General features: G+C 39.5%; 1 protein-coding gene across 1 annotated transcript in view; it reads right to left on the bottom strand.

The window, feature by feature from the left end:
- NT5DC1 (5'-nucleotidase domain containing 1) overlaps positions 1–27669 on the bottom strand; it is a 140195-nt gene that overhangs the window by 8514 nt on the left and 104012 nt on the right. The window contains exons 9-11 of the mRNA XM_013368627.3: positions 14005–14123; positions 13025–13183; positions 6475–6643 (exon numbers count right to left, since the gene is read on the bottom strand). Coding sequence (XP_013224081.2) covers positions 6475–6643; positions 13025–13183; positions 14005–14123 — 447 coding nt within the window. The remainder of the gene's footprint in view (positions 1–6474; positions 6644–13024; positions 13184–14004; positions 14124–27669) is intronic.

Raw genomic sequence — 27669 nt, 5'->3', positions numbered from 1 at the left:
AAGCTTTTGCCAACACAGGTGTATTGGTGGGAGATCACGCCTGTGGCTCTGCCAGCAGACATCTGTAGCACGAACTTGTCCTGAAGAACAGCTTTCCTGCCATTGGGGTCCTTTACTGGTTACCCTTCTGCCATATCTAACATAGAAGAGGGTGACATGGGAGAAAAGCCAAGTGGCAAACTGCAGGGAGATGTGGAGCAGCAGCCTCGCTGTCAGTTTTGCAGAGGGATGAGTGCCTGGGGGATGGAGAGACCATCCCATCACGGCTGTTGTGATTGCCCGTGGCAGGCAGTTTCACCACAGTTATCTTGGCAGTAACAATTCACGTTACTTTGGGTGTACCCTATGGCCAAGGGACCGCTGGCCCCGGCTTGAACAAAACAGCTATGTATTGAACTTGCATCTGAGCCTGACAGAGTCTGCAGTGAAGGAAAGCCTTAGAAATTCCTTTGCTGATTTGTATTTATAGGAGAAAATTTGTACAAGAGGGAAATTTCTCTCTTTTTTGTTTTAGTTTAAATGGTCATTTTTTGAGGTCCCTTGAGAAAATAGCCCTATGTGGTTCTTCGCTTGATCTGGAAATGGTCAAAATAAAATATTAGACTGTACTATTTAAAAATATTTAGATGAAGACTTAATTTAAAAAAATCCTAACAATGCCAAGATCCCACTAGCAGGTATTATTCTTTCAGGGATCTGTTAATTAATGTTTGTCTGAATGATTCATCCTGGGTCTAAGAGCAGTGGGAAGGGCTTCTGAGGTAAGGTGAAGAAGTTAGCCTGAAAATAAGAAATTGTTTGAGATTACAGGCATTTCTGACTGATTAATAAAAGTAAATAAGTTGCATTTTGATACTGTGAAGGAGCTGTATTAAGATAAATGCAGTGATGATATACCCCTTTACTTTCATTTTCAGGTAGACTCACCAAGATCAGCCTTACTCTCCGAACTTGGGTTAAATTTGTCACGTTCCCCTCTCTTGTAGAACAAATGTTTTCTTGCCCTTTCCCTATTCTTTCTTCTGGATGAGTGACAAACATTGCTTACCTTAAGGTGAAAAGCCACACACAGTCACACATTAAGCTTTTTAAGCAGTGAAGACAAAGCCTACATTGTTTATTGTGTGTGTTTTACCATCTTAATCGAGAGGGAATACGTTAGGCACCAATCCAGAGTACATAAATGCTTCCAGCAATTTTTTCTTATACATGTGACATTGCAGGTTATATAAAATTCCAACCTGGTCAAATAAATATTTCCAATACTTGGTGACTTACTTACTTTCACTGTTTTTCACACTCAAAAATTATCAACACTTTGTATTACCACCAGGGTTTTTAAAGAAGCAATCCAAACTCACCCCATAAGTCTACAATCTAGTCAAAACCCAATTATAGCTTCAATTACAGCCTGTAAATGAAATTATGCTGCCTGAGTTGAAGGATAACTTTAAAGCAGAAATGTCTGAGTGGTTCCCCCTTTCTTAATGAGTTGCTCATGAGTTCTCCCTTTAATCTTTCAGAGGTGGCTGTACTTTGACATCTCACAGAGCAGAATAACAATGGCAGGAACATTGCTGTCAGTTATTGGCCAGGAAGTAATCTTTTGGGTTCTGCATGATTTGACATGGCCTTCAGGGGCACAAGTGAATATACCTTTCTGGAGGAGGAAGGAGAGGCTGAACAAATTGTAATACACTGAAAGCTGTCCTTTCTGTGTTGAAAATTACTACTACCAAGTAATCAAATCCTTTGGGAAAGGTGGGGTTTCAGACCCTTTGGGAAACAACTGGGTCTCGGAGACTTTTTACAAGCTAGTTCTGTTTTATTGAATGATAATTTGTTATGTCTGAAATGAAGTTTATTGTCAGTTTCAGTTGTATTTTGCAGCTGAAAAAATAAATTAATTATATCTGTCTGTCCTGCTGAGCATGTTTTTCTTTCTCTTAAATTAAAAACACTGAAACTGGTTTCTTGGGAACAGATGAATCAGATCTACATGATCTGGTCCTCTTTAATTTACACACAGAGAAAGATGCTGTTCATACATTCAGAACATGCATCATCTCTCCTGTCAATTATCTTTGCTACCCATCTTTTTTTACTTGTGTCAAAAATTCAGAACCAAAAGACCTCAGAAATGTTCCTGCTGTATGTGCATACCAATTTTTTAAAAATCAATTTCTTGTACCAAAAGTTTCTTTATAAAAATTACCTCTTTGGCTTTTCAGAAGCAACTACCATTTATAGCAGCTAAGCCCCAAAGCAGTTAAAATCCTCAAAGCAGTCTTGAGCTGATATTGTATAGATACACTTTTACACTGAAGCTGGTAAGTAAAAGCATGGTTGTGAGGTAAGGCTTTAAATATAAAAGATTACTACTAATTAACAAGTAATATATAATATAGATAGTTCTATACATTTAAGGAAATTATATGCTATTGTATTATTTGAGTAAGTAAGAGTACATAATTATCACTCTAGTTACAGGAAAGACTAATTTAATTTTAATAGGAGCTGGATTTGAATTTAAATGATGGAATGTCAATGAAAAACCATTGACTAATGTATTAAAGTATGGAGGATTTTTTTTTCACTTTAGCAGTAAATATGAATGATATTTTTCAGGATATATAAGGGAGTACATGGCTACCTGCTTAGTGAAATTCATGACTTTTGTGGTAATAATTGACTCTTCAAGGGCATTCACTTTTAAAACACATGTTGAAGAGTGTGAGGTTTGCAATTTGCAGTTGATCTGTGACGGGCAGACCCGTGTATCTAAGACCCACACGTTGTGCCTCAGCCACAGCAGCTGTGGGCTTTCCATTGTGCAGATAATTTGCCGCTCTAAGCAGAAACATGAACTTCTTTGCCATGGTTCACTGGCAATTTCATCATTATATTTATACAGCAAGCAGGCTGATGACTCAAACTCCTGCAGCAAGTGGCAGGGTACAGATCTGTAGGGTCTTTAAAGAAACAGCTTTGGCAAATTATAACAGATTTTTCTCTTGTACTAGCTAATTGAAATAATAATAAGGCATGAAGAAAAACTTATGCACCAATACCATACGGGCAAAGCATGATCGTATTTCATATAGCATGCAAGATTTAAAAGAACACATTATCCTCATGCATGACACAAGCTTGGTTATCAAATCGCCAAAGTGTGAAATTAACTCTGTCCCCATAAAATATTTATATTTGCACTAATACTTCTCTGAAATGCAGTTTTCTTGAGTTGCAACATCGCTCAGTCTTGCTTGTAGTAATTTTTAATCCTATGACAAACCTCAACATTCAGAGGCTATAAGACACATTCAGGAGATTAGGTTAACAATCATGAAGTTTAAAAGCTTCTTGGGTTCTCTTTTCTAGGATTTAAGGCCCTCTTTTTTAATATTTTATTTGCAAACAAGAAACAAAGCAAACTCACCAAATTCCAGCATGAACCCTAAAATTCCACAGCTACTCATAATGGAATATTCTGAACTGGGACTTCTATAAAAATACCAACCATGATCAGAATCAAAGTAAAAGCATTAGCTTGAAATATGAATAAAACTTTTAGAATCTAATAATTGTTAAATATCAACCTAAAATGCTAGCACTGACTAGTTATTTTAGTGAATTTTTCTCCAAAAACTTGTTTAGTAAATAAAATGTTATTTATATTTTATGTTCTCAGTCAAAGAGACCTTATGCAGTTATTGTTGGAATGCCTACGTGACACAGGACATATTATTTAAATGGGTATCAGGAAATTTGATCAAAAGGCCACACAAGAGCGGTCACCTGCTCCTTGCAGGTAAAGTTCAGATTATGCAGGTATGACAGATAAAAGTACCTGCCTCTACTTGGCTTATACCAAACTTCCTGAAGTGGAGGAGGCTGTATTAGAAACCGTGGTTTATGCAAAACACCATTTTTCAGACAGACCCCTACACCTTTTAATTTTCATGTGTGAACTTGAATGTAACATTCCCTTGGTAATGGATCCTGGTTTGGAAAACTTGGCTTCCAATATTACTGGGCTTGAAAACGGACAAAAACTGTAAGGTAGCTACAAATGAGGAGACATTAAATAGCAGAAAAGCAAAGAAACAGATGGACTTGTGAATGAGGCATTTAGAATAGGAGGAGGAGGAGTGTTGCGTTATTCTATCAACCATATACTGTCAATATAATCATAAGCGCATCAGCTTTTTAATACTTAAGAAAAACTTTCCTGCTTACTGAAAATGGGTAAGGAGAATTAGCTCATGCAAGACCTATGAAATGTTTAGCAAACTTCCAACTCAACTAATATCTTCCTAATGTTACAAAGATATAACTGTAACAGTGCTCTTCAGTTAAACTTTTTTTTGATGTTGTCTTAATGTCAAGCTGATAATGTCTTAAACGAAGGGGGTTAATTGACCTTTATCTGTTCTCCTCTCCAAACTGAGGAAAGTACAGAGAAGGTATTACAGAAGATCCCTTCTGTTCTTTGGGAAATTTCAGTGATAAACAAAGTGTCCTTTTTCATGCACAAGGAAAATGTCACTTCCTCTTCAAGGACTGCCAGGGGAGCTGAGATGACAAGCTGTGATGCAGTAATCTGCAATCTCACTAATACTTTCCTTGTCAGAGGTGAGATAAGGATTCAGGATTTCTGATGCACCCTTGAATGCAAACCCCTTTCAAGTCAGATACTGAATTTTCAACCAAAGATGAGGACAGAAGTGTATTAGCACAGAAAGCTACTTAAGGAGAGATTGGATTATTTTGTCACCAAGCGGTTGTTTTACTAATTATACATACAATCTGTGTCTATGGTCTGTTATTTTATACTCTGAATGCCCAAAACCTGCAAGAGCAGCATTCTCTGTGAGATCCTTTCCCTGCAATGCTCTCGGGTAAGTATCAGATCCTTCCCTTTAGTTCCATATACAAAGTCTTCAGGTAAAACTATTAGAAGGCACCTGCACCAAATATAAAACATGTTGGTGAAAAAAGAGAACTTTCAAAGTTGTTTCTATTCCAGCTTGTTTTTCACATTTTTAAAAGTATTTCCTCTACTAAAAAAAAAAAAAAAAAAAAGAAACAGGCTTTTTATTACCCAAAATGAATTTCTAATAATGCTCTCAAAAGAGTTTTTATATGGACTTTGATGACAACTGAGTTATTTTGTAAAACACTACTAGTATTGAATAATGCTGAATAATTTTTGGAATAATCTTTTTCAATGAAAAATGTGTCTTGAAAAGCAAACCAAGCTGTTCTTTATGCACAGACATAACGTTGCATTCAAACAAGAATCAGTTTTATAGTTGGAGCAGCAATTGTCTGCCTTTCACCAAATATTTTTGCAGATTGCAAGCTGTTGGGTTATTTACTTATATGTGGCACTTGCTATCGCTTGTGTAGATGCACAAAAGTCAGGTCAGATATTACTACTAGTGAGTTCACAACTCAGTGGAGGGTGCAGGACACCTTCAGGGAAAGCCTGCTTTTTTGCAGCTTGGCAGTGGAAAATCCTCTGCTGGTAATTAAAGTAGATGAATAGAAAAGGAAAAGCTGGAGCGCATCATACTCGCATAACCCTGTTGAATCTCTCCAGTTAGTTATTCCCGAATAGCTGCAGCTAAGCTATGACTACAACTGCAGACAAAATCTTCAGGGCTTGGCAAAGCAGGGGCTCTCACAGCTTGCTGTGACAGGAGTCAGACAAGGTATTCGAGAGGAGTCAGGAATTCCTCAACATCCATAATAATGAACATCTGCTCTTCTGCACAAACAAACAAGAAATACCTCTCTCTCTAAGAAACCAGAGATGTTCTCCTATCTTCAGCTTTGAGCTTACACACAGCTGCAACTTAAAAACATTATTTCTCCCCTGTCCTTTAGCTCTGGGGTATAAGTTTTCCAGACACCAGCCCCTGTCCCAGCACCGGTCCTACACAGTAAGGGATGGCACACAGTGTCCCTCCTCATGGAGGAACAGACTCTGCAGGGGCTCCACCACCGATGACAGGCAGTGATACTACTCACTAATTTATACAGACCTGCCTTTCTGGTTCTCACCCCTTCATCTGTAGCTGGAAACTTGGTGGCATGTTTGTGGTCTAAAGCCTTTGCTGGCCCTGCAAGTGGAGCTGTGGTTCGGGCAGAGTTTCACAGAGTGTGGCTGACCGATGTGCTTTGTCTAGGCCAACACTTCCAGAGCAAGCCACAGAATGGCTTCTAACATAGAATAAATTCAATATCTAACATGTGCAGAGACAAACAAAAAACTGGTGTTATCAGACAACTTTAAAAGCACAAACATCAAAGTACTTAACAGCCACTACCATTAATGGTTGTGTGATATGAACAGAGTATTTTTGAATGTCTTTTGGATACACGTAATCTCAAAAATAGATCTACAGTATTACAAAGTTACTATGAATACTACATGCTCATTAGAAAAAAAAAAGCCATCTTCCTTACCTGCTATTGCTTCAAGACTAGGGATTGCGATAGTGCTGTAAGTGCTTATACATTTACAGGACCACGTGCGAACTAAAGTTTCCTCTGCATTTTCCAGCCCTGGCAATCTGTCCACGAAGTAAGAGCCCCATTGTTCAGATATAAAGTAAGGAGTTTTCAGCTGGCCTCCCTGAAAGAAAAATAGAGAAATATGTAATAGAGAAAAAAGATCTCCTTTCCTGATCCAACCACAACCATCATTTTAAGGAACTCTAGTGTTCCCCTGATTTTCTGGGAAAACTGTATTGTATCTCAAGATCAATGTGACTTTGAAATATTATAAAGAAAAAACAATAACAATCTTCATCCCATAACTCCCCAAGCTCTTGTTTATGCAATTTGTGGATTCCCTAGGACATAAAAAGTTGGGTTTAAATATTTTTCCCTTAAAAAATCTTCTCTTTTCCCCATTTTCCTATTTTTGACAGTGTGAATGGCCTGCTGCCTTTCTCTGCTGGAGAAGCTGGGTAGCAGTGGCACAGCCTGTAACTCCTCCCAGGAGAAAGGAGTCTCCCGGTGCTGGACGGAGTAGCTGCAAAGAACACATCACTCCACCTGTGTCATGCTACTTCTGAGCTGAAGAATGAGTGAGAACACAGCCAGAGGACCCATGGAGAGCCATACAACTGCCTAGCAAATTGTGAAAAATGGATTTTTTTTCTGTTTCTTTTTGGACAACAACATGTTGACTCATTATGTTTTAAAGAAAGCATTAAAGCAGCATTGGGAAAACTGTTTTTTTTTAGCAGTTCATCTTGAAACTTGCTATATATTACCATGAGCAGATAGAAAAAAGCTCCAGGAGGCCTCTACAGAAAGATGAAAAAATCAGAAACAAAATTGTGAACTACACTATAGAAAATCTGTTAAAGTAATTTGTGTGCAAAGTAACTTTTCTGGCCAGCACAGCATAGAAGAACAGATATTCTAACGTGTGCCTTCAGATCTGTGAACTTTTGTACTTTATTTTCCATTTAACCCCTTTCTTACTAGTTTTGAGAATCTGCTGGAATAATTTGTGTTTACGACAGAGGTCTGTGGGTTTTGATCACAAGAAAGGTGTTGATCCAGCCAAACAGACCACGTCAGTAAACACAGAACCATTCTTTTTGTGATTCTGCATAACAGGTTTTCTCTGAGCACAGCTGGGGGTGGGGAGCAAGTATTGACTTGGACAAATACAGTTATTGGTTTCTGTCTTATGACCTAACTAGGTTGGGAAAAAACCCCCATATCTTTTGTTTCAAAACAGGCAGTTAAGAGCTGGGCTCTTTTTTTTTTTTCTTTCCTTCCCCTCACACATAGGGTCAGCATCTTAGTTTTTTTTTCCAAATCTTATCTCTCCATGCAAATCCCAAGACTTTGCATCAGTTATAATTAAATGTAGATGCTATGCTGAATTAGAATCTGTTTGCCATCTGGACGACACATGCAGAAAACTCTGAAAGCTGTTACAGCTGTTCAGGTGATTAGTCAAAACAAGAACCACAGTACTGGCTCACATAAGCATTTACACAAAAGACAGGGCCTTGTTTATTGACAAGAGAAAAAATATGAGGCTTCTGCTTTTTGAAGTGTATAATTGGTTCAACAGGCAACTTAAATTGCAATCTAAGGAAATTAATTGATTTTTTTCAGAGGTCTGATTTTCAGAGTGGGAATTTTTTCCTTGTTAAGGAAGAAGGAGTTACATTTTGGATTTACAGTCCAAGCCCTTAGTAAAACCAAACCCAGTTAGATATGAGTTGTCATCAAATCATCTGGTAGAGAGCTCCTGTAATTTTGTTACTGGCTTATCTCCACATGACAGGGGTGGTTTGGTAGGTTAAATCTTGATCTCAAATCTGAAAAGAGCTGGCAAAACTTTGCCCATATCCTTAGGAAGTATCAGATATCGCTCCCCCTGCCATCCCCAGCTGATGCCTAGAAGATGTCCATATGTTCATCTTCAGCATTCACAGCTTGCAAGGAAGGACAGACTATGTTCCACAAATCTATAGATCTGTGAAAAGAGGCACTAGTCCTCTGTTAATACCTCACATGCCTGGAGGCACACATTCAACAGTAGGGGTGAGGAGCTCTGGAAGGTTCACCAGCCATCCCTCTAGTCCCCAAACAAGGGGTTTGCTCTTGCAGCAGGACAGTAGATCCTGGGAAGTGCTGAGAAATCCCTCTTTCTTATGCAATCCCGCCAAGCATGCAGTTTTGCTCCCAGGCATATTGGTCAGACAGTAGCAAGTCAGCTGTTGATTGTGCCTGTCCAAGGTACAAAGCCTCAAAGACTATTGTTAGACTTCAGAGAAATGAGATGGCACAAACTATTCTTCAAGTCCCAGGACTTTCCATTAAGTTGAACCACCTGGAATATTTACTATCAGTTTTGCTTTATTAACAGCAGACAAATAGGGTCTGTTAACAGAGCAGACAGAATCTGTTAATAGGACCCTTGGGTAACACTGATTTGTCAGCTTACAAATGACCTTTCTAAAATACAAATAGGAAGGGAGCTGTGATCTGAAGTTTTTCTACATTTGGTAAAAAGATGAAAGAAAGAAGGATGTAAAGGAGACAGGAGTGAAAAATCAAGCTGTTAGTATTTTTAAAGGCATTATTTAGATTGAGATTTGCCATTTGCATCATCGTCTTTGTATCAAGTGCAGATCACTAGGATTACTGCACTGCATCCAATATGACGGATGCTACTGATGGCTGTGTGCTTTGTGCCAAGGTAGTAACAGCACCACCACTGACCCTTTGTGCCAGAAAAAAATCAATGCTCAAAATATGGTTCTGCCAGTATAACAGCAAGTATTTGAGGTGTTTCCACTAGGACAGCTGTGCTGGTCACAGCAACTAGGCGCACCTGAACAACACACTCATGCTGGGAGTGCAAATGGGAAAGCCTGCCACTGGTCTAAATTTTGCACAGAACGTGTCCCACACAAATCATGTGCAAATATAAAACATTTCACCTACGAGCACTGTACCTAAACTACAATATGAATGACTATAAGCAGACTTTAAAATAAAATAATAGAATCATGGAATCACAGAATAATTTTGGTTGGAAGAGACCCTCAGGATCATTAAGTCAAACTATAACCTAACTCTAGGACTAAACCATGTCCCTAAGAATCTTGTCTAAATGCCTTTTAAACATGTCCAGGGATGGTGACTCCACCACTTCCCTGGGCAGCCTGTTCCAATGCCTGACAACCCCTTCCATGAAGAATTTTTCGTAATATCTAATCTGAACCTACCCTGGCAAAACGTGAAGTCATTTCCTCTTCTCCTATCACTTGCTACTTGGGAGAAGAGATCAACACCAAATCACTTCAGGATATTGCTTTAACTCACCAGGCTTCACAACAGCCCATCGGGTTGTTCTTGAAAGTACTGTCAGATTTGTGTTAAAGATAAATGGGAACAGAGACCAACAGAGCCCAAAGGCACAGAGTAATTAGCCTTGTCTATGGTAATGGCAAGGGAGGCCTGGAAATTTGGGGTGCTGAAGGCTCTGGTCCCCTCCCCCGTAACGAGTCAGAGGCAATACTGTAAAAAGCAGCTTTTCCTTCCAACTGCAAAAACGCAATCTATAATTGTGAATAAATTCTTCCATTACTGCTCCATTCATTCCTATAGCCCAAGGATTTACAAACCGACTAGCTCCTCTGTAATAGTTTCCCTCAAAATCCTGGGACAAATTCCAGCTTTTCTTCGAGTTTTCATTGATGGAATTGATCACACATTTAAAGAACAGAAGGCAAAAACAAAGCCTCCAGCCAAGCAAACAAACCCCCAAATCTGGGGGGAATCTTGTTTCAACACAATCCTTGGTATTTTTTTTCCCCCTGCATGCTGCAATTCACTTAGGAGCCAAGTAATTGCATGAATAGCTTTAGTTTGCTATTCTCTTGCTCATTTGGTTATGACTCACACTTGAAAGAACTGCAGTTGTTACCATAATTTCACAGTTATGTGTATCTGGTTTACATAATGCATTTAATTGAAGGGAAAGACAAAAACTAATGAAAATGGAAATTACTAGCCTCCCAGTTTTTGTGTGAGGATGTTGTTTTCTTCCCCTCCGTTAGTGATGAAATACCAGTCAAACAATTGAAAACAGTTTTTGGTAACTTCTTTCTGAAAGATGCAATTGCAAATTAGAATACTTTATTTCTTTAATAATATTTGGTAAAGTTCGATAGAAGGGGAGATTGCAACTTGTATTCAATTTTCAGTTTTCTCTCTGCACACACAGCATGGCATTGAAAATCTGCAATAGTAGTGTATTTTTTTAATTGCCAGTGAATGAGAAGACTGATGAATAAGACTAAATCTAATTTGTTACTGTCTAGTTTTCCAAGAACACCTGACTTTGTACAATCCTTTGAGTTGGCTTTTCTCTCCTCTTAACCAAAGGATTAATGGGAGAAGTTGATTAGGGGAATGAAAATAAAACTTTCATAGGCCTGTAATGGGAGTCCCTTTGAACTAGTCCTGTTAAGTTAGTGGTGTCCAGTCAACTGCAGAGATATGGATGTGACCTGTTGTTCAGACTCCAGTGAGCAGTGTGGTAATGAAATAACACCACTGACCTGGCAGGGCTCCCCTGGTTCAGGTTCCTTTAATCAGCGCAATTCATTTCTCCCTTGCTCACTTGCTGTCACTGGTAGCGGATGTAAACTGAACAGGGGTTGTGTGTGGAAGGGGTGGTGTCTCCCCAAGATACTGCAATCTCTTATCGGGAGTACTACAGTGTTAGTGAAATGTCAAGCACCTGTCTAAAAGTCTCAATTTCCTGCTTGATAACTGCATTGATAGAGAAGATAGATCTTGTGAGCAGTCGACCAGAGGTACTGCAGTAAGAGAAAAATGAATCGTCATCAAGGGCTTAGAAACACATCACTCAATAACTTTTTCTTTGTACTTCAGGAGAATAAACATGTTCTGGCTGTTTGTTTAAATATGTGTGCTTCAAAAGTACATATTGGATGTGTTTAAGAAACCATGGTTGAATAAAAAACCCCAAACTTTGCAAGATGTTTTATGCAGCAGTGCAGCAGTCTCCAGTCAGAGAATGAACAAATTCATGGAGGAGAATTAATTATTTTTATAGCAATAATTAATTAAGTCAAATCAAATTCACCTCTGCAGCACTACTGCTCACTCTTCCTTTGCCCCCCTGCTTTTCTTACTGTGAAACACATTTTTCTTGATAGAAGGCTTGAGTTTGTCTTCATTTTTGTTTTACTACAACCCAGAAAAAAGCCTAAACAGTAATGATTATATTTCCTTTTTTTCAGTGACACAAATGTCCTTGCCTGACCTTAGTTTAGAAATTGGGATAATGGCAGAAACTAATAGATAGGTCTACTAAAAAAGTAGAGAAATAGATGTGATATCTATATTGTTTTAGTCACATTGAAGTAATCCTTTTCTCCATAAAAAAGAGGGGCTTTTAAAGCTCTTCTCAGTCAGATTAAAAATATCTCTAGTATAAAAGCAACCCACAAAAAAAAAATCTTTCTATCAGTAAGTTACCTTTTTAAGCACAAAGAACAACTATTTAACAAGAAAAAAAAGTTACATGCTTTTCAAAGCAAAGTGCAAAAACCACACATATATATATATGTGCAATCAGAAGAAAATTACCTATTTATTTAGAAACCTAATAAAAGAAGAGAAACTCCAAATTGAGAGTGAAGCTGCACTGTAGTTTCTACATAGGACACGCTGGAGGTACAACTGATGGTGCTCGACCATCTGAGCACCATTGTCTCTCTACTTTGTTCTTCAGGAGCAGAGAGAAAGATAAGCCACAGTAACCTTCCAACATCTGTGGGAGAATTAAAGTGTGGCAGTTGTGGTAAGGCCCTGTTTCCCAGCTGAAATCAACCTGAAAATCACATTATTTATCTGAGGAAATGATCAGTAGTTTGCATTGGACCAGTTCAGAACAGTCCCTCTTATCTGAGCGCAGCTGTCACCAAAATAAACAACCTATGAGGGAAGCAGCAAATTAAAAGTTCTTTGTATATAAGGAAAGCACAAGCAAACTGTATTTAACACAGAGAAAACAGAGCTTTAAAGCAACCTAATTAAAATTCCTCTGTGTTTACTGTTGGCCATGACACGCAGGGAAACGTCATGAACTCAGCAGAGTTCAGGTGCTGGACCTGTGATAAGCCGCCATGAAATCTCTCCTTGTAGGGTGCAGGGCAGGTTATTGCTCCTGAAAAGACGACTATGTTTTTTGGTTCAGGGACTGCACATACAGCTGTCTTTCTGAGTCCACAATTTAGCTCTGGGTAGAGGTTCTTTGTCCCCCAAGCAATGCCAAGCCGCGGCAGGATGTACCTGGTGTCGCAAGGAGGGTACATCTGTGAGGGATGCTGATGCTGTGAGCAGCCTGGTAAGACAAGTAAGCTCACTCTCAGAGCGGGTGGCATGAGACTTTTTTGCAACTTACTTTATTCTCTTGTAGTACACATCTGCAAGGAACCCTTACCTCATATTTTCCTTTCTTCTCCAACGGTTCAGATTCATTCTCCGCAGGCACTGTAACTTTGTCCCCTAGAAGCTCCTCTAAGATGAAGACGGTTTCCCAGTTGCTATAGTGACGGGCTGGGAAAATATCTGAGTGCATGCTGTCACCAAAATAAACAACCTGTGGGGGTAGCAGCAAATTAAAAGTTCAAAAACACAAGCAAACTATTTCACAGAGAGAGAAAAAGAGCTTTAAAACAACCTAATGAAAAGTCCTCGGTGTTTACAATTGGCCATGACACATACAGAAATTATTAATGTCACAGTTTGGGGTTCTATCATCAACCAGCTCTGTAAGGAAAAGGCTGGTCCTGCACATGCTCTTCACTCTCACCCTCCAGGGACATTGGACACGGATGCCCAGCTGGGACTGGCACAGGGGACACCGCTGAGATTTTTGACTGACAGTAATAAACTGCCAGGAAGCAGTGGAAAAGGCTGCTAAGAAAATACACTACACAACGCAGTTGAATTTTGGACAAATTTGGAAACATGAGAGAACATAGAACATCTTCTGGCGACTCAGAACTCTTCCGTGCCTAGGGGGTAGATCACCCACTAGGGGAAATATGGTCCCACCATCTTCAGTGGCATTTTCACCCATCCAGACCTGTAATTAAAAAACCATGATCCTAGTTTTCACTGATGCCACCTTTTAATCTATTTGATCTGTTTCTTCAGGAAGAATGTTTTTCTGCCCAGCCTGCTGAAATGCATGACCATGCACATGGAATAAAACATCTAGAAGTTTACATATTCTACTGACAAGAAGACTAATATGCTATTTCCAGTTCTGGACTGCAGTCTGTTAGACAACAGCAAGCATAACCTGAGCAAAAATTTGTGATGGATCACATCAATAACTTTAAGGAAAGCTTCTCTGGTGAATATTAGATGGAAACAAGGTATTTTCAGAAAGATTTACTCCCACTTATAACACACCTTGGGATCCAATTTGCCAGTCATTTTCTTCAGTAGTTCATAAAGCTGGATAGTGTTGCCTTGGGAATACCATCCAGGCTTGTCCAGTGACAGCAGAGCCTCCTGCTCCTCGTCATTCTCTGAAATCACCAAGCAAAATCACCCACTGTTAGTAAGAGCGGCCCATGCTCCTGTATTTGTGAGACATGTGAGAAGCTGCCTGTGCACCACTTGGAGATCACGGTCTATTCTGACATTAATCCAGCTCCAGTGTCTGGCTCAAGTCCTGGTACCGACTGCAGGTTCAGTCAAGGTGTTTGGTAGTTGAGGGTAGGCAGACATTTGTGTGAAAAAAAGCAGCTGAGCCTTGTCTGCAATGGCTACAGCAGAGCTGAGGAATCAAAGTCACGGGCTTTGCAGCAGCGAAGGCAAGAAAGCACAGGGACCAGACTGATGGAGGAGCTGCTGCAGATCTAAGGCAAAATCATTAGAGAAGACAGGCTGTAAGAGCCAGCGTGTACCTTTCCCCACAGACAGATTACCTACTGCTTAAACACTGACATAAATACAACAAAACAGACTGAGGTAGCTCTTACAGCCATCACCAGCCTTAGATCAGCACACACAATGAGCAGTTCCAGTTATCATCCAGTTTTGAAGAAATGACAAGTGGACAATACTGCTGCTGGTGGTGTAATCCACATTGTCATATATCCACATTGGCAGCTGTCAGTGAGCCAAAAAAATCTGCAGAAGCTGAAACTCCCTGGTTATCACCTAATTGTGCCACAGGCTTAATTTCTAGCTGGTCCCAAAGTAGCTGGATCTGTCCTGGTGTCCATGTAACCTTATTGCTCATTCAGGTCCATGTACTATGGCCAGAAGAATTCCTTTTAGCTTCTTGCTGGAGCCAAAATACTAGCCTTAGTAAAACAATAAACTAGAATTTCATCGGAAGTATGAATATTAAGGTCTTCTGTCTATTGAAGTGGTTCAACAGAAGAGTGATTTTGTTATTCAGCCTCAATCAAATATGCCTTTTTTTATGCTACAAGGTTGGAAGCCAATACAGTACTTTGATCTAACTCAGATGGAATATCAGGACTTCAATTTTTCTTTATAGAATTTCTTAAATTACTTAAAATGTGTTATGAAGAAGACTGAGACAAAGAGAGCAAACTTCCCTCAGTTAGAGACTGCTAAAAGATGCAATGCAAATTTTGGAAGAACAGCGAAATAACAAGACAGATTTACATTTAAGAGCACTGAAGATGTACATGGACAGTATATTGGTCCTTGAAGGAAGAAAAAAGGAATCAAAAAGAGGAAAATAGCTATGTGGGGAGAGGCAGTAAGTAATTCTTCAGTATTATGAATCTAATAATTTGAATAAACACAGGATTTATTTTCAGCCTAAATGATTCTATATTAAAGGTGTTTTATAAACAAAGACAAAACAAAAAAAAATCATAGTTGACACTAACAATTCATGTAGAACTTGTGTGGAAATGTCTTCTCCTATGATTTTCTTCAGAATCCTGATGATAATAGTAAGTATGATAACATTCATTAAAAATCTCCTTAATTTACTGTTTTTAAAAATACTTTTGACCAAATAACTTTTGGTCAAACAGAAGCTGTCAAACTTCAGCAAATTTGTTTTATTTTCCCGGTATTTTTAGACATATTTGTAAGGCTGGGTGAACGAGTAGACATGATCTTCAAACAATAGAGAAAGAGAAAAAGAAACTTAGGAAAACCACTCTTTTGAGCTGCTATTAAAAGTTTCTTGAAATTTGTGAATATTTGTATAGCTATCATTCTCTCCATTCAGCCAATCAGGAAAATACTAGAGAAAAATGGAACTATTATGAAGGTGATTTTCGGAGTAACAACATTGCATTTATGAACAGGAGCCTGATGTATTGCAGCAGCACCAGAAGGCTCCGGCAAAGAGCATGACCCTGCTTTGCCACGTCCACGGAAAGGCACAAGGGACAGTCCTGACGGGAAAAATTCACGCTAATTACAAGGTAGAAGATCTGTCAGTCTGTGAGATCTATTACTGTCACCCCTAGCAATGCGATTCATCCTACTTAACTTGATGCATCCGGAATTCAGGCTTCTATTTTACAGTTACAATCTGAACTAGTTGGCCAGGCTCCCTCGGTAGGTAAAAGAGAGTGCAAGAAGCACTTTCTAGAGGTGCCAGCTCTGGACAAGGAAAACATTTAATTAAGTTAGGAACTTCACTTTTAGGCAATGAAATGAAGGGAAATTTCAAAGCCTGGTTTTCTCCCCTATTCTTGGAGGCTGCAAACAGCATTGAGATGCCTAATTCACTATGGGAATACCTTGTTTTTGGAAGGAGCTTCAGAAATCTCAGGAATTAGGAAAGGTTCTTTATGATAGCTGAGTTGCAGGGTTAAAGGGATAATGAATCTGGACTGGCAAACCTTGTCTCCAACCATCTCATATGGCTGCTTGTGCTCACACATTTAGGGGTGACTGTATCAGTTTTCTTTCTGTAATCTGAAGTGGGATTAAATAAATGGTGTTTCAGTTGCACTAAGTCATTAATCAGAAACGAGGGTTTCTAATCCACTTTTCCTGTGGCAAAATATAGCCAAGAAAATTATTTTCCAGCTCTGGCTTTTAAGACCTCTTGCAGTAGTCCTGCCATGTAAAAAATGATACATGACAACTCAAAACCCCATTAATGACACCATTGTCTTTGGCATTGTAATGTATTCTTCAGATAGTAGCTACATAACATGGCTGAAGAAATCTGCAAATTTCCTGCAAAAATGCTGCATAAATGTGATTATGATAGTTCCTAACATATTTTAGATATTCCAAGCCTAACATTGGCTACACTTAGACAAGAGGAAAACTGCTGCTGAGCTTCCTTCCACTTTGCTGTTATTGATTCATGAAAGTTCATTCAAAGGTCAGAAATGCTATAAATATTCCTTCAGCAGGAAGCAACACATATATAGGCGGGGATACTAATGCTTGAGGTCTTATAAGCTGGGAGGAAAAGGAAACGTCCTGACAATTTCAAAAAGACTGGATAACCAAAAAGAATTTCTGAGATGATTTAGATAGAGTGACTTGCTTCCTTCTGAAGTCTAATATATCACTGCAACCTGGATTCCTGGCTGTAGACTGAAAACATGCCTAGACAAGAAACATAAAGGTAGCAAGCAAGTAAAATTAAAATAATTAAACCCGGAATATCTTTCTAGTAAAACACCCAAACCTCAACAGTAATTCAGAGCAATTCTCCTGAAAAGAAGTTACTGTTTGTTTTTAAAAACAACAAAAGCTTGACTCATGCTGGTGCAATATTAATATTGCTGGAATGGCAATTTGCATATCGGTGTGTCTAAAACCTTGGGAAATGTTTTCTGATTCAGAAATGCACTCCCATCGCCATTAGCAGATACGTTATTTCAGATAAACCAATTCACTAACAAGACTCAATATCCTTTTTCTTGTGAGAATTTTCTTCCTTGCCTTTAAATGTGAGTTGCAGATTTATACCATGGGCTGAGGAACATCTGGTTTTATTCTGAAAGAATATGCAAAAAGTAATCAATGAAGCTTATTCCCCTTGAAATGACAACTGATGGTAATTTACTTTGGCACAGAGGTGCTCCTTGGGAAAGACTGCACACGCTTGCTTATTGCCGTCTACTTTGCTGCCCGTTTATGGGTTATACTCGCCGAGATGCAAACACATGTGGTGCTGAGGCTGTGTCCACACTAAATATTCAGCCCAGGACTTAAGCCCGGAGCTCTATCCTTAATCTGGCTTGTGTTTACACTGTCAAACCCCAGCCCATGGGAAGGGCTTCTTGTTTGGGAAGCCTGAGGTTAAGAGACAAGCTAAGAGGTGAGGGTGCATTTATGCTTTGACAGTTATTTGCTTATGCTCATCCACACTCACACTGAGGTTTATTTTCATCAGCTCACGACCCCCGAGGCCCCTACCCTGCGCTGCTCCTCCAGTTGGGTGCCCTATGGCAAGTGCTGGTTACGTGCCGGGGCTAGAACCCACCAGTGACTCACCTGAGAGCCCGAGGACACCTCACGCCTACTTGGCTGGGCAGAGACGGGGTAAGAAAGCACCTCCAAGTGCCCGGAGGCCATGTCAACCAAAGATGTGCTAGGTTTAACCACAGTGAGTGTGTGTACAGCTCCCCAGCAGCCTCTTCTTCTGCCTTCCTGCCTTTCTCCTGACAGCCTTTTACTCATTTCCATACAAATCTAGTTAAACCAGCTATTAGGATTACCGACATTTTTTGTTCTTTTGAACTCTGCAATAGAATAAAAACGTGGTGACTCTGTCACTGCTCGTGTCTGTACCTGCTCCTGCCTCTTCCTACCCCTGGGCAGCTCACCCTTTCGGGCTCTCACCCTGTGCAGGTACCCGTGTGCATTTAGCACACTGCAGGCTGGTTACTGCCTCTGGAGGCTATTGTAAACCAAGTACATTTTATAACCCACAACTATCATACTAATATGCCTCTCTGCAACTTAAAATAATGTCATTTCAGGCCCTGAGGGCATTAACATAAAAGCTGGGTTCTCTTCCAGTCTGGCCGCCAAGCACTGTCTGATTCTAGATGGCATTTCAAGTTCAACTGGGAAACACAAACTCTCTTTTCCATAAGGGGACTCAGGGCAGGAAACCACATGGTTTTACAGTTGAGGCAAAGGCACCTGCATAAGAAAAATCCTCATGGTGGGTTCTTTCAGTTGTAAAGGTAATGAGACGGGATGACATAAGCTGTAGAGCTCCCCTGTGGGCATGCCCACCATGAAGACAGTACTTACAAGCTGACTAGAGGTAAAACTTCACACCCTGCAGGCAAACTTCTGTAGGGTAGTACCCCAAATTCCTACGTGTAGACCAACCACCTTTCCTGGGTTGTTTCCAGGGTTCACATAGCTATTACTGTCTGTTTTTCCATCCATGAATTACTTTTGTGCCCTGGAAGCAGCTCTGAAATCCATTTGCCCAACACGTGGACCAGTGCTTGCCAGGCTCCTGTCTGACTAGATGACTGCAGGGAAGTGATAAGGAACAAGTTATTCCCTTAGCGTGATGTGCTGAAATATAAGGTTAAGGCTTCCCAAACTGACTAGTGATTTTGGCCATCTCCATTTCTGGCTGTCCAATCTGATTTTTTTCAGAAAAAGCCTGAAGATCAGTTTCCCTTCCTGCCATTCCTGCTGTCTTTAAGGTGGCTTATGGTTGGTGAGAAAAAGGCTGAACCAATCAAAATTAAAATTCACTCTTGAAAACTGGAACATTAATTTTAATTTTACACAGGTAATGATACATCTTTCTTATGCTCATCCACCCCAACATATATGTGCTAATTTGTATGGAGAACTAAAAAACAGCACTACTAAAAGGTGGCAATATTCTGAAAGAACACCAGAGATAAAGCTGAGAAAAATACAGATACCATCCTGTGCAAAAAAATAAACTATTTCATAATAATTCATAAATGTTACTTATCCAATTACTAACACTTCTTTTTCTCATGGCGGACTTCTGTTCTTTTGCTCATTTATGAGGCCTGGTAAGACCAAAGTACAAGATAGTGCACTTTCAAATTGTCCTGGGCATATAAGAACCACAAACTTCTTAGAGAAGAGAAATAAAAATAAGAATAATAATAAAAAAGTTTTACACATTTGATTTTACTTAAATCTTTTTAGTTTTATTAAAATATGCCTTACTTCTTAATTGTGCCAAGCAACAGGACATGTAGAGACAAGGCGGAAGTTTTACTTGTTTGTAGGAAAATCAGTATTTCCTTTAGAGAAGTCAGTAAGTAAGTTTCTTCAGAGAGTTTTGATTACGGTGTTACAGGAACTGAAAATAACAGCTCACTGCAGATTTAGTAATTTGTTTTCAATTCTGTCAAAGCATTAACTTTATACCTTCCTGGGAATGGCCTGGCTAATGAAAAGTGTGTTTCTATCTACAACATTGATATGATGAAATACAAATAAGGTTTTTTTTACTTGGAAAAAGGAAAAAAAAAAACTTTTCGGAAAATGATTCATCTGTGTGTTCATTTTTCAACGTAGTTTATGTGCAGATTTGGTGAAGCTTTTTCCATAATTTCCTTTATTGTATTTATAACTCAGAGAATTTCTATTTTGGAAAGGTAAGAAGGACATAAACAGAGAACTTAACTTCTTCCTTGCACATATTTTGCAAGCAAGAAAAGAAATATATTTCCGCCCTAGAACTGTTTTATTCTGGACCTCACTTTTATTCTGGAGCCTTATAAATGAGGACTTCAAAATATCCATGCAAATGTCCCTAAATAACCCTATCAATATTGATACCATAGTCATGCTACAGATTCATATGTAATTACGGGGACACATGGGTTTTTCCAGAAAACATTTTAAATTCAAATGAGCTAAGAGAGGTATGGTAACTGAGGAAAACAAAAGTGATCATTACAGGAATATGCAGTTCAGTTCAAGCCTTTCTTACTAGGGTGTGCTTCACCACTGTACAAAGATTTGAAGAGTGGATGCAAACAGAAGATGGATGGAAGCACAGAAGATGAGAAGAAGGCCACCAGTCAGTTCTGTAGCTTGTCACTTCAGAAAAATGTCTCAATTAATTTTCATAATTAAAATAAAACTGAGACACACAAAGCTGCTTCTTTGCACTGTGCAGACTGTAATCTATCATCTTATCCTAACTGTCTAAATCATTCTAGCAATACCTACTGAAATAAGTTACATTGGAATTTGCTCTTGGACCATACTCTTCCACACTGAAAATTGACACTGCAATGTGGTGGGGAAAAACTTCCTGCGGTTCATTTACTTTGGCCTCAGACATTAAAAAAAAGAACAAAAGTTGTTTAATCCTCAGTTATAGAAAGACCTTTTTTTTTTTTTTTTTTCCCCCTACATCTTAATACTTCAGGTTTAAAATAAACCACATAAACTAGAATAGTCCATTTGATTCTGAACAACCATTTCTCCACAAAGCAATATGTGTACCCTGCTGCAATGGGCCTTTGTTTTTTATTTCTCCAGTTCCCTAAAATATGTTATTTCAAAAGGCATAATAATTGTGAAGTAGACATGAGCATGCACAGTTATTGCACATACTCATTTGCCTGGAACATACAATAGACATTTTCATAAACTTTTATATGAAAACTATTTATATGGCCAAATTGAGTTATGATTTATGAGAAAGCTCTATTCTTTTTTCCTAACTTATTACACTATGTAAAGTCCCTACTTTAATTTGATTGATTAGTTCTGTCTGAAGTTCCAGCTCTCCAAATATCGTCTGCCTCCGAAAGAAGCAGTTTTACATCAACCTTTAAAGACTAACCTAAGATTCAAAATTCCACAGGCAAAAAATGAAATCTGGGAATTAAAAAAATAAAATCCACCCCAGCCTTCTGCCTGTTAATTACCACACAAGCATTCCACAGCTGCAGATAGTGGTTATTAAAACCTGGCTCAGACCATCCCTACATCCCTCTGACTCACTAATTAAAAAAGCAGAACCCAAGCCCAGCCCACCGCAGTTTCCTCGGCCCAGAGCTCAGCAAGCGGTGGTGAGAGTGTTCCCGAAGAGAGCAGGGGCCCGGCCGCTGGAGCCTGGGCATCCCCCTGCTGCTGTGTTGAGGTTAAAAACTCAAACATGTCTTTTTCCCTGTCTGAAAAGGGGAAATTTCTCACAAAAAAAAAAGACAACTTGAAAATGGCTTATTCTCTCAGTTCTTCACAGCTATCGTGCTATTTAGAAGTTGTGAAGTGTGCACATTCCCACCTAGAATAATAATTTTTTTTTATGGAAATAAAAGCTAACACCTGATGCTACTGAGAGAAGGGTTCTGGCTCCTCTTGTCCCAAGAATTACATACAGAATCACAGAATGTTAGGGATTGAAAAGGACCTCGAAAGATCATCTAGTCCAATCCCCCTGCTGGAGCAGGAACACCTAGATGAGGTTACACAGGAAGGTGTCCAGGTGGGTCTTGAATGCCTCCAGAGAAGGAGACTCCACAACCCCTCTGGGCAGCCTGTTCCAGTGCTCTGTCACCCTCACTGGGAAGAAGTTTCTTCTCAAATTTAAGTAGAACCTCTTGTGTTCCAGTTTGTACCCACTGCCCCTTGTCCTATCACTGGTTGTCACTGAGAAGAACCTGGCTACATCCTCGTGACACTCACCCTTTATATATCTGTAAACATTAATGAAGTCACCCCTCAGTCTCCTCCAAGCTAAAGACACCCAGCTCCCTCAGCCTTTCCTCATAAGGGAGATGCTCCACTCCCTTAATCATCTTTGTTGCCCTTCTTTTTGTCACATGGCAGAAGAGAAGCATTACATTATACACTTAAAAATCATACTGATACTAAGGCCATTTGAATATGGCTGTCAGGGAAGAGACTACCTTGGCATTGCTTCATATATGTACTAAATTGTGAGGTTTTTTTTATAGGTTATTGATAACACTTAGCACTTCAAGTAAAAATAAAAGAAAAAATCTTTAATTATAATCAGAATATGATGGCATTAAACAGTTAAGGACCATTTTCTATTAGAAAATATAGAAACTGCGACTAATAGTTTAAAATCATAGCTATGACAGAATATCATACACACCAGAAAAGAGTAAAACAGTCAAACAATCACAGTAGGTGGTCATGTTCAGTAGCAAATAGACTTTTCTTTTTTCCTGATACATTTTTTCCCAATACATTTTTTCCCTCATATTTTGCTTCCCTTTCCTTAAGAAAACGTTCAAGAAGCACCAAAAGCTAGTTCAGGACCTAACGCTGATTTTAGCTTCAGCAAATCTCTCTTTGGAGACATATATCATGTTAATGTATCTTCAATAAATCCCAGTGGGGATTTTGCAATAAGGAGGACTCTTAGATGCTTTTACTATATCCTGTCCCATATTTGATACTATTGCTATCCCTTCTAGAGAAAAAAAGACAGAACTTAAAAAATGTGGGGTTGTGCAATGCACCCTTGCCATGAGCAATGCACACATTAGGATCCATCACTGGAAGCCTTTACCAGAAAGTGCTATAGAAAGAGAATTGTTTGGAGTTGAGCTGGTGAGTAATTAGGTGGCACTGTGCCAATTTATAGCTTAACAGGAGAAAAAAAGAGAATGTAAACTAGGGAACTTCCCCAGAATAGTGGTGTGCTGGAGTGCGGGTCAGATGGAGAGCAGGATGGCCAAGCTGCAGCAGCTCCTCAGGTATGTTCCTTGCCAAAAGATATAGGGGAGCTGTGACTGAGGATGTCCTTGGGAAGGGTGCTTGTCCTCGGGGGTGCAGCAGGGAAACAGCATCCTAATGCAGTGTGTTTGGGCAATCTTAGTTGGCTACATGCAGGGAGGATGCTGCACCCATGGTTTGATCTGGGTTAATCTGGCTTTTGGGACAGGGAGTCACCAGTTCTGCCACAGATTTCCTACCTGACCTTGGGCGCTTTGTGTGTGTGTGTAAATAGAAGCATTGAAAGCTCCCACGTAGCATAAGTCCTGTAAGTGTTAATATATTAAAGTTCATGAAGTATTTAGGTACCGTGGCAACAATAGTAATTTAAGTGGCTTAGGAGGGCAGTGAGATGAAGGTGAGACAGGTAGAAGTGGATTTATGTAGACTCTGGATAAAAGAAGAAAAAAAACGTGCCATGATGTTGCTCAGGCCATGAATGCAGAGATGAGAGAGAGCAGAAAAACTTCTCCTGGGGGCCAGACAAACTAAGAAATATTTTCATCTTCCTTCCAGTGGTCTATGCCTCTCCTGCCCTTCACAGCTCCTGTCTCTGCAGGGTGTGCACACCAAGCTCCCTGTTGAGCCTTACAACCTGTGGCAGATGGGGAGCAGAAGTGGAAGGACGAGATGTGTGTGTGTGACAGAAGACAGAGAGGTGTCGGGAAGTTCAGTCTTGAGGCCTGGGTGCAGTTTCATGACTCTGTGGACCATAGTCATGGATGAATTCAAAGGAGGGGCAGAGAACATGACAGGGCTTGAACATGATGCTTTTTAAGCTCTGCTTAGTTCTGAAGTAAACTCAGGCATGTGAGGGAGCACTAGAATGAAAAAGAACAAGAAAACCTCTTCCTATTGGATCTGTTGAGATATAGTAGAACATCATGTTTAATAAAAAAACAGGAAAATGCTAGGAAATTAATGTTCTAAGAAAGAGCAAAAGTCATTATGTGTGAAACACTCACTGTAAATCTCAGAACAATGTAACCAGGCTGGAGTTGGTAAGCAAAAATGTAAACTATTCCTTTCTGGCAAAGAACATTTAGTTACTCTTTGATGGGAAGACCGACATGAAAGATTTGAAGTAATGAGTTTTTTGAAGAGGTAAAAGGGAAATGATCCCTGTGACACTTTCTGTAATGCTTTTCAAGTTCCTTATCTGTGCACTTCATGTGGTTTGCAAAATCTCTTAGTGTCCATGTGAAAATGTGCTTTACCTTCAGAACTAAGAGCATTGTGCCAGATCTCCTTATGCAGGAATTTCACAGATAAAATCTCTCGCTACTATAATTGCAGAAAAAATAATCATCTTGGAAAGCTCAGCCTTAGTTTGGCAGTATCACGGAGACACCTGGGATCTGTGGATAGTAATAATATATACAGTGGTTTCACAGCAGATAAGAATCAGGTTAGAATGAATGTGTTTACTAATGAAGAGAGAGTCTTGGGGTCGCTAACTCCACCTAGAAATATATGCAACATACATAACATACATATTAAAGTTTAAGACATCTGGAGTACTCTGTAAATAATAAATAAAAATTGAAGAACAAAGAGAGCGAGGAAGAAGATGGCATATCACTTTTACCTTTTCCTGAGCTTTCAGCTTCTGAACATCAGCTGCAGAGGACTTGCTACTCATCTAAATAATGCAGTGTACTAAGATGGCTTGCTATCCAAGAAAAGTCCATTTCTGTGCTCTTTGACCTTTTTTAGTGGGAGAGGTAGAGCTGCTGGTGAGCTAGGTAACTATCTATACACCTAAGATTTCACCCATGCACAATAAATCCATATCTGCTATTTGTTGCAGTTCTCCTCTACCGCTGACCCCTTTGCAGTTCTCCTGGATGCCTCATAAACATTAGCTAAGCTTTGGTCTTTAGAAAACAGGAAACTGAGGCAGAGGTTCAGTGTCGTATCACAGTGAACCAGATTTCGGCCCAGACTTTGGTCACGGTTCCTCGTCGTGTACCCAGCTCATTTCTAGGGCTTCCTAGCCAGCTCATTTCACTACTTGCTTCCAATAGCAGATCTGATGCCTGCAGTACAAAAATCAACATGTGCTTCCTGTGAAAAACAGTTCTGCAGACTAACCTTAATAAAAGCTTGACATTTTGGAAGAACACACGAGAGAACTCTAAAGCTTCTTAATGAAAACCAGCGCATACAGATCCATGGAAACTATGCTAAAGGGAAGCTTTCTGCAGTGGTTGCCAGCCCTCATTCTGCCAGGAATGTACTATACACGACTCTTTATTTTTGCTCTACTACAAACTAACTCAATCCCAATTTCCAAATTAATTAAAAATAAAATCACAAGGTAACTCTTTATAAGGTTCTCTCATAATCTACTTATTTTTGAATCCTATAGAAGAAAGCAATTACATGAAGAACAAACATAAATGAACCCCCCCAAATTCCAGCACTTATTGCTTACACCTATGTGATCTGTACCAAAGAACGATTTTTCCCTGCAAAGTCATACTGATAAGTCCTTCTGTAACAGAGGTAATCTTTCTTTCTTTGAGAAATTTTTTGTGGATTTTGACAGCTGCCTAAGAACAATAATGTGAAGTTTAAATGAAATATCCACCAACCTAGTTCACACAGGTTTGCACTGAATCCTTGTGGAGTGGTAAAGTTTATGAACTTGTACTGATCCATCCTGTAGACAGGCAGACCTTGGTTGCTGTAGGCACAAGAGTAGACCTGTAGAGATCATAGCTTTCTACTCAGCAAGCAGACTGGTTCTACTTAGTTGCTAATATACTGGTGCCTAGAGACATCTGAGATGCTCTAAGGTCCTCCAGCACATTAGTCCAAATTGGGAAGGCACAGGTCTTCCTTAGGTCCTGTGCCATTTCTGCAAGACATGTGCTTGCATTCCCTGGGGCTCTTGATTAGCACCAGAGGCCTATGATTAGGCAATGAGTCCATCATGGCTGAGATTGAGCTCCACATGCAGAAATATAATGTAAAGGGTCTACAATATGAAGCAAAGCCACTGCAGGTTGCAGCACTAGGTCAATGGGGCCAATGTATACAAAAGAGTGCGGCCTAGGCCCTTGTGCTGCCCTCCACTCACCATGCTGGGCAGCTCTTCATTGCCTACAATGGGAGATCGTTGAGGAACACCAAATGATAGGTAGCCAGAGGAGTTTCTCTACACTGTTGTTTCTATATCCATTCCTGGTACTTATTTATTTATTTCAAGGTAGACCTCTGTGACTTCTGACATATGGCATCACACTTACTATGCAGTTGTGAGTAGATTCTTGTTTAAGGGAGAGGCTTGCAACTTGATGGCAAAAAATAGCTTTGGAAAACTATCCATCTCTCTAATACAGGTTTGGCAAGAAGAGAAGCCATCTTTTGAACTAAGCCATAAAGGGCATGACATCCTACTTGTAAACAGCAGTAGAGTCTGGTAATGATCTGTGTGAGTTCATGAGCTTTCCAGGGGGATCTTTTTTATTCTGTGAATGAAATCAAATGTATATGTTTAACCATCTTATATCAAAAATGCACAAAACAGACAAAAAGGAGATATCCATTCTCTTCATGCCAAAACAGCTGCTGACTTGTGCATGGTTTGTTTCCCTAGTGTTTCAGTCTTTTGATATTTTCAGTTTAGCTCTTCTCCCCCTGTCATTGGCAGACACTTACATATGCTGAGAAACAGAATGAAATTAAAAACGTGTGAAAATAAATATTTAATATAATCAGAAGCAATATTAAAAAAACCCCTTAGAGTCTAGAACTCTGGGTGTTGAATTATCTGCTAGACATTCTTCAGGTATTATATTATACTAGTCTGAGCTCTCACGCACCCAGTGTAAAGGAGCCACAAACTTCTTCATCATCAAGACTACATTTTAATGTTCTCTTCAATAAATTAAATTGAACTTCATGTCCCTCAGACAAACTGCTTAGCCAAACCTTTCAAACTTCCAGCATTTCTATGGAAGAGAACTGAAGGAGCGTGAGAGCTCAATGTATTATTAACAACAGTTAGTGTTGCAAGTCTTGTTCGTGTATGGAAGATGTGCTCTTGCTTTTGCCTTCCACACAGAACTGGGTCTTCATGTCAGTGAGAAATCTTCCCTAAACCCCAAGTCTTCCTCAGCATTACACATTGTTAGAGTATTATCACACTCTAAGTGTGAACTATGTTGAGAGCTGACTGCATCCCTTCCGAATCTTGCATAGCATTTGGTTGTTTTCTCAGAGACTATAGAGGAAAAAATAATCTCCTCTTAATTATCTTTTCATGTGTTGGAGGTGAATTCTTGTAAGCCAGAGAACAGAGTTTTGTCTGGAATGCAAACTGTTCATTTAGGTATTTTGGCTTCGGTTTTGAAAACACAGACTAGGATATTCAGGTTC

Source organism: Columba livia, chromosome 3 (assembly GCF_036013475.1).
Source record: "Columba livia isolate bColLiv1 breed racing homer chromosome 3, bColLiv1.pat.W.v2, whole genome shotgun sequence".
NCBI classification, from domain to species: domain Eukaryota; kingdom Metazoa; phylum Chordata; class Aves; order Columbiformes; family Columbidae; genus Columba; species Columba livia.
Note: the sequence above shows the minus strand (reverse complement) of the source record. Positions and strands in the feature narration are given on the sequence as shown.